This window comes from Esox lucius, chromosome 14 (genome assembly GCF_011004845.1).
Source record: "Esox lucius isolate fEsoLuc1 chromosome 14, fEsoLuc1.pri, whole genome shotgun sequence".
Lineage (NCBI taxonomy): Eukaryota > Metazoa > Chordata > Actinopteri > Esociformes > Esocidae > Esox > Esox lucius.
In genome coordinates this window covers 14,409,905-14,425,954 of record NC_047582.1, presented here as the reverse complement: position 1 = coordinate 14,425,954, position 16,050 = coordinate 14,409,905, and the positions used below count along the sequence as shown (strand labels likewise).

The 16,050-nt window shown below is 40.5% G+C and overlaps 1 protein-coding gene across 1 annotated transcript in view; it reads left to right on the top strand.

Moving 5' to 3' along the window:
* The window catches only part of LOC114828643 (leucine-rich repeat transmembrane neuronal protein 4), a 144,565-nt gene extending 132,522 nt beyond the window's left edge, over window positions 1–12,043 (top strand). Inside the window, exon 3 of the mRNA XM_029124901.2 lies at window positions 6,600–12,043. Coding sequence (XP_028980734.1) covers window positions 6,600–6,908 — 309 coding nt within the window. The 3' untranslated portion in view covers window positions 6,909–12,043. The remainder of the gene's footprint in view (window positions 1–6,599) is intronic.
* Window positions 12,044–16,050: the final 4,007 nt, after the last annotated feature.

The window sequence follows — 16,050 nt, the reverse complement described above, 5'->3', positions numbered from 1 at the left end:
GTTTTCCTTAAATGTGTTTTCTCTCATGGGATTGGGGGACTGTATTTGCCACTCGCCATGGGTTTCATACCTAAAGGCTGCAGTTTTTTATGAATTTAATGCTTTCACAATGTTAATGCACAGTTCCATTTCTGAAATCCTAGGTACAAATGTGTGCTTAATATACACTGTTTTTGACCTAGCCACCTATAGCTGGCTATTCATGAAATGTGTTTTGCTTTTGATGCGTTTTGAGATGATCAATAGCAATGTAGAAAAGTAATCTGTTATTATAATATGGAGTATAGTTTATTGTTTTTGTTAAGTCAGGCAAAATTAAGGCTAAGAAGCAGACACTAAGCTGCAATATAAGTGTTAGCTGCAAGAGCAGTTTTCTTTTTAAAAAATTCATCAAAACTAATCATTATTTTTATTATAAACAAATAGATGGGAAAGTATAGCTTTCAGAGAAACTGGGACAAGCATTATCCAAGTATGCCTACAGCAACACGTGAAGATAACATACGGTAGAGCTCACACACAATCACATAGATCCCGAACGTACATAAGATGAATATTAATCGAAACATGAGAAGCGTTCAGTTTACCATTTCTTCCATCATAAAACATCTTGGACTGAGTTGAAAAGATGTGGGCTCCGATGAAATAGTTGATCATTAATGATGTTTACTGGAAGAGCTCTAGCTAACCAGACACCCAGCTCCCCTCTTGCATTGCACACCATGGGGGTAAAATTCCATGTTATGAAACAATTTGAGGCCAGTTTAAAAATCCCCAAATAATACAAAGTATTGCAATTATGAAACTAAATAAGCGTGGCATCTGGGCATTTTCAAGCATATTACAGAAAATACAAATATGACATTAGAAAACGTTCTGTTATGGCCATGTATTGTGCAGTTAGCTCATTTTAGTAACACCTCCCAGTATATAACTGTCAGTTGTTTCAAAAGCTGAAATTTGACACATTCTGGCATTCCAAGCAATCTTTGGGTCTATTGACTTATGTTTGAATTAAGATTAGTCATTCAAACAGGGTTAAAGACAACATTCATTTTGCAGATTCCAGACCATCACTGTGACACACATATATAGGCTTACAGAACTGTAGACAGAAACACACGCACAGACAGAGACTCACATTGCAAACACATTATAACAACAGAGCTTTACCCCTGATAGCAGTTTAAGTAGGTACTGTACCAAAACTGCACTCTGGGACACAATGCTTTTTATTCAGTATAATCAGTGTAAGTGAAGTATTTTTACAACAAGTGAATTACATTGCATTAAATATAGATATCAGAAATTATGATAATGTGTTTCCAAATTGTTTTCTTTGTTTGCAGCTAAAAGTGTTCCAGTCTCTGTGCACACTGCTGCCCATAATGGATAGCAGGACTTTTGATGGATATACTCCTCTGAGTGTGACCTTCCACAGCACAGACAATCAATGGGCCTGATTCCCACTCACAACCTGGTTCTTGACACTACCTAGAAATATAAGGTCACATTGTAAATGCATGAGTATGGGTCCACTCTCCTCCTCTCTCATTTTATACAGTATCCTAGTTTCCAGCAAGACAGACAGATGAGTTGAAGCTGAGAGGATAAAAGTGTTTTGGCAAAGCAGTCCAAGCTTTCCTAAAGCCAAGGGAATCATTTGCATTGTCTTTGCCCCCGGCACTGTCACCAGCATCCCTAGTCGTCGTCATAAATGAAAAAGAAACCGCACTTCCAGCTGCAGAAAAACTCTGTAAAACTACATTTCATGGACTTTGTGACGGGGGACTTCTTGTTAGTGGCACTGGCGACACCTCAAAGCTATAAGGGGTTAAAGTAGAAAAACTGTAAAAATATGCATCCAACTTGAATATTAATGAGGATTCTTTTTTCTTTGTTAGAGAACAATTTAAGCCAATTAACATGGTCCATCACACCCTCCTTATCTGTCTGAGATTTACACCTAAATCCATTCCAATCCACCTCTCTGAGGGGACAGTTCCGTCCCAAAACGCTGATGCCACAGACTGCTGTAGTAGATATGCTGCTTAACTGCATGCTTTGTGACAGGTTCTCTCTTTGTCTCTATCATTGTCTATTATGTTTCCCTCCCACCCTGTATTGTACTTTATTGAGCCTACATATCACATTACAATTAAAAAAGGACATCAAATAATGTTCAGTTGTCTATATGCAAGGACATGTTGGGGTATAAATAACACCTCTGAAGCTAGCTGCTTTGCCCTTGACTTATAAAAGGCCTTGCCATTTGAAGGCACTGTCAGCTTGTGAACATGGCCCAGACTCCTGAATACCAGCACTGATAAGGCTGTTCAGATGTAATAAGGTCATCTACTTACAGCTACGGCCAAATATATAGACAACCTTGCACATAACTTAAATAACCTATCCTCAAATAAATTGTTAAAGCAGTAATTGGTTACAAAGTACATGTATTTCATTTTCAGCATGCACAATGTTGTAAGATTTAACACTTTTAAATTGGCAGAAATGAAGGCAAGGACACTTTCTGGCAGTAAACCTGTGTTAATGTGTCATGGTTAGAGGGCTACTGTCCACCAAGTACTGTTTTCAGCTCTTGCCAGGATTTCATTCAGATCTGTACAAGGTTTCCTAATTATTATTCCAGTTTGCAATTATCTAGCGATGAACGTATGTAGTATCTCTTCTTAAACATTCCTGGTGATTTTAAATGTGTTAGAGGTCATTGCCAACTGATGTTGGGACACAGGGTTAAACATAGGACTGTAAAATACCTGCAGTTGGTGGACCTCTCAAAATTGGGAAGAATTGCAGTAATTCCCAAAAAGAGGTGCCAAATTGCCATGGCAACAAAAAGCATTTTGGCAGTTATTTTAGCTAAAAGGCCCTGCAACCAAAGGCTGTGCAACCAAACAAAAGTGTATGCATCCACGTAGTAACTCCCAGGTGTGTATAATACATTTGTTTAATAAAAATGGTAAACTTGGGCCCTAAGTGGTACAATGGTGAAGTAAATAGGTAGGGTGATTCAATTGGCCAGCACTGTCCCGGTTTGAGATTAGTAATTGAACATGTTTGACTTGCCTCGTCGCCCTCTAGCATATTCATGTGACTGTGTGGGTGCCTGCATCATAACGCTGGTTGAGTCTGCAAAGCTGTCATCAAGGCAAAAGGAGGCTAGTTTGAAGAATCTACAATATTTCAATCTGTTCAACACTTTTTTAGGTACTACATTCATCCATATCTGTTATTTAACTATTATGCGACAATGCAGACAGTAGTCAAACCTAAGAAATACCCTTGATAGGTGTGTCCAAACATTGGACTGGTATTCTATGTGGCCGAGGAACCAAAACGATTCACAATTCACTATTCCCGCAAGAGACTTGATTACATTTGACTCACGTAAAACCAAATCACTGGTGTTGGTTTGCAGGTTACCAGGGTGTGAGATTATATTGTTGGTAGGACCTGTAACTTCGCCTAACGCTAAATGTGAGAATGTCCTCTGCAATGACAGTAGTCAGATACTCGGAATGGGAGAAAGAGGGGTCAGCACAGTATATTGCCTGGGTTTACCCCGCAGCTCAGTGCCACCATAGCTGCCTGATATTGAGTGGTGTTTTCCTCGATGTAGGACAAGGTATAACAGAAGCCTCCATGACCACACAGGCGTCTGCCACTACTGCATCAAAGGCTGAGACTGGGTTAAACTGTGTGTTAGTCCATGTCCATCTGAGCTCTACTACATTCTCATAGAAGAATGCATGCCCACACGTTCGCGGCACGCGGACCAGATTTATGTCCCGGCGATTTGACAGAATCCACTGAAATGGTAAGGAGTTAATATCCGTTAATTAATCTGTAGGACCTGGGATCTGGGGAGCAGAGGGGGTAGGGACTCAACAGGGAGAGGGGGGATTAATCCGCTGAGTGCCCATAATGTAATGAATGTACCGGTAGGTCTAGCTTAATGGAGTCCATTTGAGAGACAGAGAGAGAGGCTGGGAGGTGGGGTGTCTTTCTCTGATATCTTTCTCATACTTTCTCAGTAGTGTGCATAGTGTTTGTTTGCATGCTAGTTTGTGTGCTGTAATTATTGGCATAGCCCAAGCTGTTACCAGTCAGCTCCGTGGATTGATACTTTACAGCCTAGCCAGGAATTGGAAACAGTGCTTAATTTGTAAATCGGGTGGTGCCAAAAACTGAGCTTTAGAGCGGGGTGACCTGGGGGGCTTGGAGATACTGAAACACATTCATACATCATTTTTTTTTGTATCAGAATTTTTTGTTGTCTTTTTTTTTGTATCTGAAATTATTAAAATGACAGGCTACTACGACATTAACAAAGTGAGATCAACAAAAATGACCTTTACCCATCAATAGCCAGAGCATGTTGATAGAGACTGAAAATATAGTACTGAAAATCTTCCCAGTTTCAATGACTCACCCAATGTTGAGAAGCAAAGCTCAGTCACTGGTGAAATTCCAAAAGCCTCTCTCTTGTTTTCCTTTGGACTTAGAACAGGCTACTCTTGCTCAGTATGTATATTTGGGAGTTGCTGTTTATTTTTAAAAATGCCCATTTCCCATGACTATATTTAAAACATTGTGAAAGACATGTATTGGCTGCTTGCTCTTCAATTAATGTTTCACAGGTTCTTGACTGATGGTTGCCTTGTGACTGGGCTGAATACAATTAGCATCTTGCAATAAGAAATGTATAAGCCATCCTATATACAATGATCTGGGTGTAGTATTTTATATTATTTCTTTCTGACAGCAGTAAGCAATGCTCATTCTGGTCTTGTGAATTGAAATTTAAAGTTGTGAGATTTCTGTAATAACTTCCAGTGCACAAATGAGAATACTACATTTTTGGGGTTGTTTGCATTGCTTCAAGGCTGATATTATATTGATTCACATTAGTCAAACACCTTGATCTAGTCTATATAGTGCAAACTGAAAGATCAGAGTGAAGTTGAATGTTGTGCATCTGAGCGTGCTGGCATTTCTTCTGTCCAACAATCTTGGAAGAGGTTTGTGGCCTCATACAGTACTTTTGCAACTTAGAAGAAACATTGGCAGTAAGCATAATTCTATATCTTTCTATGACAAAACGGTCCAAAAATGAAAGTAGTAAGTTCCTGTTCCAGAAGGATCTGCTCAAACTAAGCATAATTTGGAACCAAAATTGCCTTAGCCACCATATCAAGTACATATAGTATTTGTTCCCTTTACCAACACTGCTAAAGTGTACACTGATTGTTATTCCACTCTAAAGGATGACTGATCTTGCACCGCTGACTGGGTCCATGATTTCTACTCTTGCACAAACCTTGAATCTCTGATATCTAAAATGGAGGCTCATTTGAGTTTTGCTCAGATCACTCAATAGACTAAAGAACTGATAGGAATGATAGATTTATGAGGCGTTTCCTGTCGTGCCCTGTTCCCATCATCCCCCTAGACAAGACAGCAAGCACCCTTGTCATTTTGTATTGCTTCCTGTTTACTTTCTTGGCCTCTTATTGTTTTTAATTTTTTTGTCTTAGGCACTATTATAAGATCTGATCATCTGTCATCCCTGTCAGGCACAAGTGTTTAATTCCCTACGACTGCCATGTCTACCCGCTGTTTCTGGGCCCCTTTCAACCTCCACTAATTGGCCTTTGATAGGGCAGTGAACTCAGGCAGTGAGTTAGGGAAAACGCTGGAAGTTGCTCATCTGTTTGTTTGGCAGAGTGCTCTGGTTGGGAAGGGAATGGGAGATCTGACACAGCACCAGATGTGACTAGTGCTCCTGGCGCTGACACAAGTGACATGGCGCCTGAGAGAGCACAGTTGTTTTGGCTTGTGTCACTATGCTTGTATGAGGAGAGAATAATGTAAGAGCAATGAACATCCTGTGTGTGTGTGTGTGTGTGTGTGTGTGTGTGACTGATTTCATGTCATCTTAGTTGTCTAGCTTCTATCCTCTGCTGTAGTTAACACTGATGCTCTCTTCATACCCGTACAACGCATGCCATTTAGAACATGTGTATCAGCATGAGATGTGCATTGCGCTATTTATGTTTGCATCATGAGCCACTGGAAAATGGAGTTTACCCTGTATACATATAGGACAGACACTACGCTCACATTGGTTGCGTTGTTTTTTTGCTGTTGTCCCACTTGCCACGCCCATCTTTCTGAGCCCTGAATACATGGTCCTGGTAGTCACTGTGATGACAGCCCAGTGGTAATTCTTATATTACTGGGCGGTAAAGTACCACACACACTGAAATTTTCACTGACTAATGGACATTTAGGGAATTCATTATGGCTGTTGTTTTAGTTTCAGTTGTTTTCTGACAAATGACTTGCTGTTTGACATGCTGGAAAACATTGCAGGCATAATTATTGATGATAATTTGTGGCCCATTTGATCAAAGAGGGTTCAGAGATGTCAAGAAAAGATTGACACACTAATGTATTTTTCTCATTTCTTTCTTTCTTTCTCCTGCCTCATTTAAAATTCCCTTAATTCCTCTCCCCTACAACTCTCTATCTCTACATCATCCTCTCCCTCACTCCGTCTTTCCTCGACACAGGTCCCACACCAGATGGGCGCCCTGGCGTACTACCGGTATGAGCAGCCTGTTGTGGACTACTGCCAGGCCCATCAGCCCCTGCGGCTCAACATGGGCTACGAGGGCCCCCCGCAGGGACTGGAGGAGCTGGGGCCACGCGACAGGGCCACCATACAGACTGTAGCGCTGCCTGCCGTGCCCTTTGCTGCCACTGTTGGGGTGGGGCCTGGGCCTCGCTCACCACCCTCCATCCTCAGAGCCCCGTCCGAGGGCCCTAGTGGCCCCTTCCCTCCCCCAGAACGCAGCACCACGCTTACCTTCGGACGCTAATGGCTGGAGCGAGAGGATGACTTTTGAGGCGGGCAGGGGTGATACAGATCCACCATGACTCTTGAGTAGAGGGAGAGGGAGTTGGGGGTTTCTATAGGGTGTTTCTCAGCACACTGGCATGTAAAGGCCACAAGGGGGCAGAGGTGAGGAGAGGATAACAAATAAAAAGATCAATTTTAAAAACATGGCTTGAGGCCATCTGGCATATGGAACGCGACCATTAGGAAGGATGATGCTGCTGGGAGTATTGCGATCCTCTCTCTTTCTTTTACCAAACACTTCAAAGCTGCCCTCCTGCTCCCATCCTCCTGGCTCCTGGGAAATTGAAATGTGATGCAACATGCATGACACGTTAAAGCATCGCTTTGGTTACAGCTCTGGCCCATGCAGCGACAACACTGTAGGGTGCCTGTTCCAAGGAATGGATAATGACAGTTCTCTCATGCTGTGTGAGGAGTGAGAAAGGAATGTGCAATAAACAAGGTTTCCGGAGGACAGAAATGATGGAGATATAAAGCAAGAGACAACATCATGATACACAATAATGTTTACCAGAGTTCAAAAGCTCGCTGTTACTCGCAGTAAAATTACCAGTCAGCGGTCATAATGCTATCTTATGGGAATCATTATTTTATTAAAATGTTCAAATGTTCAAAACAGGAGAATGTCATGGTGAGGGAAAACAAGTAGAGCGTTGTATCGTTTCCATATTGTGTTTTCTGTAATTGCAACTATGGAGGTCATTGTCTCATACTGAGTTCTATTAATGTGCTCATGTCGTACCAAAGATTTGTTCTTTTAGATGTACATAACATTTTTTTAATATTGTTTTGTTTCTGAACAAACCTGGTACACATTAAATACATGCTATAGATGGTGTACATTCTATAAATGTGCATCTGCCGTCTCTATACAGTATGTATAACCAAACCACATGCTCTGCTACAAAGACTGCCTAGTCAACTATCTCTGTCTGCAGTCGGGAGCCTACTCGGTTTGCCAAATGACAAAAAGTTAATTTGATGTAGTGCAATAGAAACATTTATGAAGCATGTGCAATGGGGTGTCAAGATTTGGCATCTGGCTCGAGTGGGCCCCCCATAGATTATGCCATCTATAATCTGGGTAACTCATGGGATTGATACAGTATACATCTAATTAAATCCTTTGAAATGAAAAAAAAACCCAACAACAACCTGTGAGTGAAATGTGAGGGCAGAGTTACAGCCTTTTAAATGCCAATGTGTGCTCTGCTCTGTTTGATCAAATTAGGCAGAGCAATGAACAAGGTGGTCATTGAGGGAGGTCAGGGAATTGGTTGGATCTCTGACCATCTGTAAAGGCCTAGCAAGCCATATTTATATATTTGTTTTCTCAAACAATGCTTGATTTCCTTGTGTAACTGAGGTGAGAGGAATGTAGGTATGCTGCTGGCCAATCCTCTGCTGCCTTCTCCTCCCTATGCCCTCAGAGACAGTGGAGACACAGGGCCCAGTGCCTCATGGGGGCTTGTTTGGCTGACTAACTGACACGTTGACCTCCAGATGAATCTTTTGACCCCCAGATGAACTCATCGACTGCGGTGGACTGTCATTCTGGGGATGGATATTGCCTGTTAACAACAGCCCTCTGTTAGCCAGTGGGCCTTGTGTTCGGACTCTAACAAGATAAATGTGGACACTGTCTGTCACCCATGGGCATTATTGCACATCCTTTACCATGGACTGATGCTGATGATGCAGGACTGGAACATTTGTTTGCTTTCAATGGGCATGCCCCACCCCCCCTTTATTCCCCATTTCCAAATAACACACTATGGTTATATTTTAAGTCCGGAAAATAGTTTGTGGTCATAACTGGCCTCCCACAGACAGGAGAACCAGGAGGAGGGAGCACACCAGGCCACCTACAGTGCATGTCCGCCCAGGAAGGACAGTGCGTAAGAGGGCAAGAAGATGGGAAGGCCCGGGAGACGGCAGTTGTTGCTTTCGTGATGTTTCTCGATGACAAAAAGTGAAACTTTTTGAAATGATCAAAGATGTCAATTAATTCTATAAAACACTCAATCAGAAGGAGAAAAAAAACATTGGGACTTATTTAACGTGTAAATAAATCAATCATAAGGAACAAGTTACATATTCTGCTTCTTCTGAAACACAAACTGCTTGTGGCCAGAAGAGGAGCCTTATCCACAACCCATTGTGAGGGAGGCCGTCTGTCCAGGAGAGTGCTTCAGGAGGGAGGTGAAGATTCCCACCAAATGCTCTCCTCGTCTTGTTTTAATGATAAATATTTTTCTATTTGCTGCCAGCACTCTCCACCATGTCACTATTTCTGCAGAGGTTGTCCATTACTGAAGTTATTACTCATGTCTCTGAGTCACATCCCCTAACCAGAAACCTATATGACAGGGAATTTTAGAGCCCTTCATTCTTCTCAAATTGATATTTTGAAAGAGCATTGTTGTGCCATGATAACATTGTTCCATTTCCTAATTTGCCAACCCCAAGCAAACGCACACATAATGCTTTGATAATGATATCATGATCTGGTGAACTAGTGGATTGAGATATGCCCCACATATTACATACCAATTGTTGGTTTACTCAAAATGGCTTCTGACACCAGTTCTCATTCCAGGTGACCTTGTAATAAATGTTGTGCCAATGTCTTTACAAATGGGACATCCCACACTCAGTTCAATCTATGTCTTGTCATGTCGGGCCTTTTTCTTCATCCACCCCTACCCCCTCCAATCCACCTGGCCTGGATCTCATGCCTTTGGTGACTTTGGTCTGCCTGTTTTATAATGTTCTATTTCTGTCCGCATGCTGACGATTGGGAAAACCACATACTGATATTAGGGTGTGCACTGAACTAGAAACAGACATTATGGAGCTAGACTATTTCCTGTCTGACATGCCCTAGAACCACAAGCACATTTCTTCACAAACACACACATATATGCGTGCGCGCACGCACACACACACACACACATACGCACACACACACGCTCTCACTGGTCACTTTGGTGTCTCTGAAGCCAGCTACTCACTGACCCTCACATAGCCCTTAAACTCCAGAGTAGATTGCTCCAGCCACTGCAGAAAGAGATACGTGTTTTATGAGGCTATACTCCAGAGGGACTCTTTCCTCTTTTATCGACATCCTGATAAGTTTGTAGACCAGTCTTCATTATTTAGTTACATTATTGTTTCCTTGAGCAGTACTCACACCACCAGTCTAGCAATGGTCTGAACGATTTTGCCACAATTTGTAATTACAAGTTGAAATAGAGTCATTTTGATCACAATTAAATTAACCGCTAATAAGTAATCGGTTTACCATTATCTTTTATCCAAGATAAGCACTGACAGGGCCATTGGAATGAACAGACCCCGCTGCCTTGCATTAACTCGTCTTTTGTGCCATTATTCTAATGCCATGCTGTATAGGGGCTTTTAGTACAGGGGATGCATGCAAATTGTGCATGTTTGAGCTGAACTTTAGGAACGTCTGTGCTAGCCCAGTAACGCCGTCAGGCTTTGTTTTTTCCTCTGCTTTGTTTGTTTTGAGTTCTGTTCCCTCTTCTTCCCCCACCCTCAGAGTTTGAGCTCAAATCCCTGCTGGCAACAGATTTAGCTGAAGGGGGGTGAATGAAGGTCTGACGTATTGCAAAAAAGCCTTTCATATTCCTGTGTTTATGCTCAGAGGAATGGCTAAATACAAATCTCTAGGGGAAATGAGAGATGAGGGAAGAGAGAACGGGAAAATAAAGGAGGAATAGAAAGATTTTATTTTGAATACAAGGAATAAAAACGGGGGGAAAAAAACAGGAATTGTACTGTATTTGGTTAGAACGAAGTTTCTGTGCCCCATGCACACTAGGGAATGCAATCCTAACATCTTGCTACACATAGTTGCTCATATACACATACGGCACAGAGACACCTGCCTATCTTCTTAATCCTCCTGTGTGCAGTCTTATCACGCCTGGTGCACATGGCTGAGTATGCAGGACACAGTGAACGGTCTCATCATTGTGTACTGCCCCCCACGCACCCCACCCCCCGGGCCCAACATCTGCCACTGATGTGCCGTGGCTTTTGATGCCCAGGCTCTGTCCTTGCGGGTGCACACCGAGTTTGTGCCATTTTAAACCTGGCCCAGGGATTTGACCACGGCTCAGTGTTCGGCAGCGTCTCGGCCTCGCTGCTATCAACACAACACATCCCCTCCAGTTCACCTCAAGCAACTGCAGTTTCAATGGCTGGGGACTCTGCAGAGCCCAGAAGGGAGTTATACTGTAACAGGAAAGGGACTTTATAGGACCCAGAGTGGAGTTATACAGTAACAGCATAGGGATTCTCTAGGGCCCATAGTTGGATAGCTTTAATACATACAGTACAGTAGAAGGAGCTTTTACATTCTTGTAATTCCCCTCAATCAGTGTCACCATTACCGATGTTCAGGCCAATATTTTTCCTCCCTATTGATTGCTATTGTTCCATGCTGTTACACATTATTCTTTAACCTTTTAACCCCAATTATCTTAACCCTGGTTTGTAAGCATCGCTTTGCCAAACTGCAGAGTTAAATCTAAGCTTATACATTAACCTTTGTCTTAATCATACTTCAGGTTGGTCTGACAAAGCATTTTTGCACCCTTAATTTGATTTCTGTTAACAAATAAAGACAAGGAACGCTACTGTCACAGACTTAATTTTATTTACACAGTCAATGTTGATATTTGAACTTGCAGTAAAACTGACCGAAAGCAATATTATACTATAATTTATTTTCATTTTCTGGTCCAAGATTCTCAACATTCACCCCTCCCAAAAATATCTTAATGGTCTTTCCATTTAATTTCTATGGGAATTCCTTCTTTCCCCCTCTTCTAGAGAGGGCATTTATTTCTGTGGGATGTAAATATGCGCTACATTGTTTTCTTCTGTAGTTGGTTTGTTGTTGTTTTTGTTTCAATATGTTATTTTTATGTACACAGACCTAAAGCAGTGTTGTGGAGACCTGGTCCAAACGTAAAATATGGCTCCTCTGAGTATATTATTGTCAGAAAATGTTTTGTAAAAATTTTGATGACAAAATAAAAATGAAAGAAATTTGAAGATAAACATTTGTGTCTCATTGTTTGTCTCTGTATTCCAGGTGTTGTGAGTACCTAATCTTGTGAATACCTAAAGTAGGATCTAATACATGACACTACATTGGTCAAAAGGAATGGATAATCATTTATTTAAATACAATTCTAGCATCAGTCATTTGTTATTTTGTCTAATGTAGTTAATTTCAATATTTGTCAAGCTAGGCAAGATTAATTTGTCATTTTCTGAGCAAGTCGTGAATGTGTCAACCGGCATATAAAATACATGTATTTTAAAATATATACCAAACAAGGTTAGGGTACACGCTAAACATTAAGCTACTGGGGTAAACATGAGAACAGAATTACAATATGATTTTACAACATGGTGCTGCTCTTCTTACTAAAGGGCTGATGTCTCTGATGAGGAGAGATGCTGGGGCAAAGGACTCTTGTAAATGTATGGCCTGTTCACACTACAAGAGATGCATTAAGATTATAAAGTATAAGAACTAGGCATTTGTAATACAAGAGAATAATAATTTGCACAGGGCCTATTATCATACAGTGAACACAAGCATAATAATTGACAAAAATAAGGGAATAGAGGGCTACACATAGACTACCCCTACCAGCGACGCCGAGCGCAGGGGCAGGAGTAGTGGCGATCAATACTTCAGGTGTCACATCAATACTTAGCAATGATGATAATGACAGATTGATGTGTTTTAGACAAGTCTGCCCATACTGGTTGATTACAAAACATTATGAATAGTGATGTTGTGTTATTTTCCATATCCAGTCATTAGAAAAAAATAGCTATGCATTACTACACATTTTCAGATTTCACAGTAAAAGTAAAATGTTTCTATATTATGTTTAACCTACCAATAGAACGTACAGAATTGATTGGAGTTATATGAATTGTGTTTTTGCAGTTGAATTACCCCTTTATCATTCACAGCAAAGTCTAAATAATTTAACTGGTTTGTGCAGCAATTAAGCAGAATTTTATTTAGTTTTTTGCATTCATTTTGGTGTGTGCTGATCCAATCTGATCTCAGACATGGTTTTGTTCAGATCTGTAGCAACCAATCGGATCTGGTGTTGATCTTTAAATAATTACCAAATCCGAATCGGAAAAGATTTAAAGCATTTTTACATTACAATAATAGCGATAAGAGAATTTGTGAAAACTCAAGTTACATTCACTTTTCCTTATTATGATGTCAGACTGGCTGGCTCAGCTACATTGTTAGCATGCTAAATTCCATGACTGCCAAACAAGAAATTATTGTCTAGAAAGCCAGCATCCCGGAGTCACCAATTACATAAAACACATGACATTTAAAATGTTGGTACATGTAGGCCTTCTTAGAATACAATTATTTTCAAAAATGTCTGCAGAAAACTAATCAAAATGCTTTTTTCTATTTGATTTAAAATGTTTTATTTGTCAGTAAATATGAATTTCCAATTATTTTTTAAGATGGACGCCTGATTATTCTGAAACCTCGGCCTCCTAGCAGTACTTTTCAAATCCAAAAACATAAAAGGATATTTGTTCATCCTGCTGTGGTTCCCTCCCAGATCAGCCTCTTACCTGACTGCACACTCCTCCATCATTTCCATCAGTAGCAAATTGCACAGTTTGTGGCTGATTGGTCAGATACCTCGTCAGCGTTCTGACAGTGATTTTCACCTAACCTTTACGGCTGTAATGTAGAGCATTGAGTGGTTGGGGACGCACTGTTGAATACATTGTTTATTTATTGTGTTGGTCAAGTATTACAAAGCAGGCAATTAAATCATAACTAATTTTGTTGCATCATGGTAACTTTAGGTCAAGCAATTCATTTTATGTGCGGGGAGAAAGTAAAAAACAAGAAAACCAGACAAGCCTAGTTCAGGCGGCCTGCAATAAATAGTGATAATCGTTGTTGCCCTCCCTAAATTCGAAAACAGGTCTCCCACATAAGAGGCAGTGCCCTTAACCACAACGCCACAGAGGTATACATCTGTCAAGAGTTGGTATAGCATTTCAACATTAGATCATTTTGTCACACATTAACTTCACACTGAGTTTGAATATTTCACTAAACACCATTAGGCATTGTGTTAAACTGACTAACGTTTCTTATTAAGTTTACTTCTACCACAAATAGCATCTATGAACTGTATGGCTTTTGCCACTGGCCGTTTTAATAGCTTATTAGCCATTCGTGAATGATATTGACACAATAACTATCAATATAGGTGACGGTAACTGACTTTTTCATCAAGTCAAAAGATGAGAGAATCATGTAGCCAGCAAAGTTTTTGTCTATCCTGAACAAATCCTAATATATAATACAGAGTGAACTTCTTTTATTGGAGGAGCTCAGTAAGAACTCACTAATATAACCCCATACTACAACCCTGTTTCCAAAAATGGGATGCTGCGTAAAATGTTAAGAAAAGAGAATGCAATGATGTGCAAATCATTTAAACCCTCTACTCAATAGAAAACAATACAAAGACAACATGTCAAATGTTGAAACTGAGAAATGTTATTGCTTCTTGAAAACAATATGCCCACTTTGAATTTGATGCCAGCGACACGTTTCAAAAAAGTTGGGACAGAGGCAACAAAAGGCTGGAAAGGTTGTGTAATGCAAAAAAGAATTATGACATAACCTATTATTGGCAACAGATCAGTAACATGATTGGATAATAAAAGATCATTCCAGAAAGGATGGATCTGTCAGAAGTGAGGATGGGGAGGCGTTCACCACTCGGTAAAAGACTGTGTGGGTAAACAATATAAGAATAACGTTTCTCAATGTAAAATTGAAAAGTGTTTGGGGATCTCATCATCTACAGTACATAACATCCTTAAAAGATTCAGAGAATCCAGAGAAACCTGTGTGCGACGCAAAAGGCCAAAAAACAATATTGGATGGCCGTGAGCGTCAGGCCTTCAAACAGCACTGCAATAAAAACAGACACGATTCTGAAGTAGAAATTACTGCATGGACTCAGAAAGACTGTCCTGTGGTTGAACAAATTAAAATTGGAAATTATTTTCAGGAACCATGGACGCCTCGTCCTCTAGACTAAAGAGGAGTGGAACCAACAGGCTTCTTATCAGCGCACAGTTCAAAAGCCAGCATCCCTGATGGTATGGGGGTGCATTAGTGCACATGGCATGGGTGACCATTAATGCTGAAAAATATGTACAGGTTTTGGAGCAACATACGCTGCCATCCAGACAACATCTTTTTCAGGGAAGGCCTTGCTAATTTTAGCAAGACAATGCCATACCACATTCTGCACTTATTACAACAGCATGTCTCCATATAAAAAGAGTCTGGGTGCTAAACTGGACTGCCTGCAGTTCAGAACCCTGTTTCCCAATAACGTGGCACTTACACATAGCCTTACGTTTAACGATACACATAGCCTTAAGATGGATATTGTTACAAAGGACTTACGCCTGTTTCCCAAACCATCACTTGCATCGCTCTTCATAAAGTGCATCGTAAGTGCTACATTATGGCCGTTTGGAAATAAATTAGGCCATATTTTTGAGGTTTGGAATGGATCTATAGGCCATGAATACGTTTTAAAATATCGCCTATTGCATTTCGATTGAGCTTGATTACTTATCAGAAGCATAATATCGCTGGCGATGTATTCTACTACTACTTAGGCGTCAATAGAAAAATGCAAGTCTCGAAGTACTGAAATTTATGGTGGACGAAACATTATATCCAAACAATGGGGTGGACTTCAGCCAAAATGTTATATACGTTAATCGATCACATGACATCAAATTATCTCCGGTAGCTATCTAAAATATATGTTACTACAGTCACAGAGCAAACAACACATTGGTTAATCTGGAATGTAAAGCAAAGTTGGAAAAATCTATTCTAATTGTTTGAAATAAAAATGGAATATTCGAGCTGAAGAAATCAATGTTGTTCACGAGGTAGAGGCACCAGCACTATTAAAGACAGTATAGCCTTATGAGTTGCCTATAAATTAGCGTCAGTA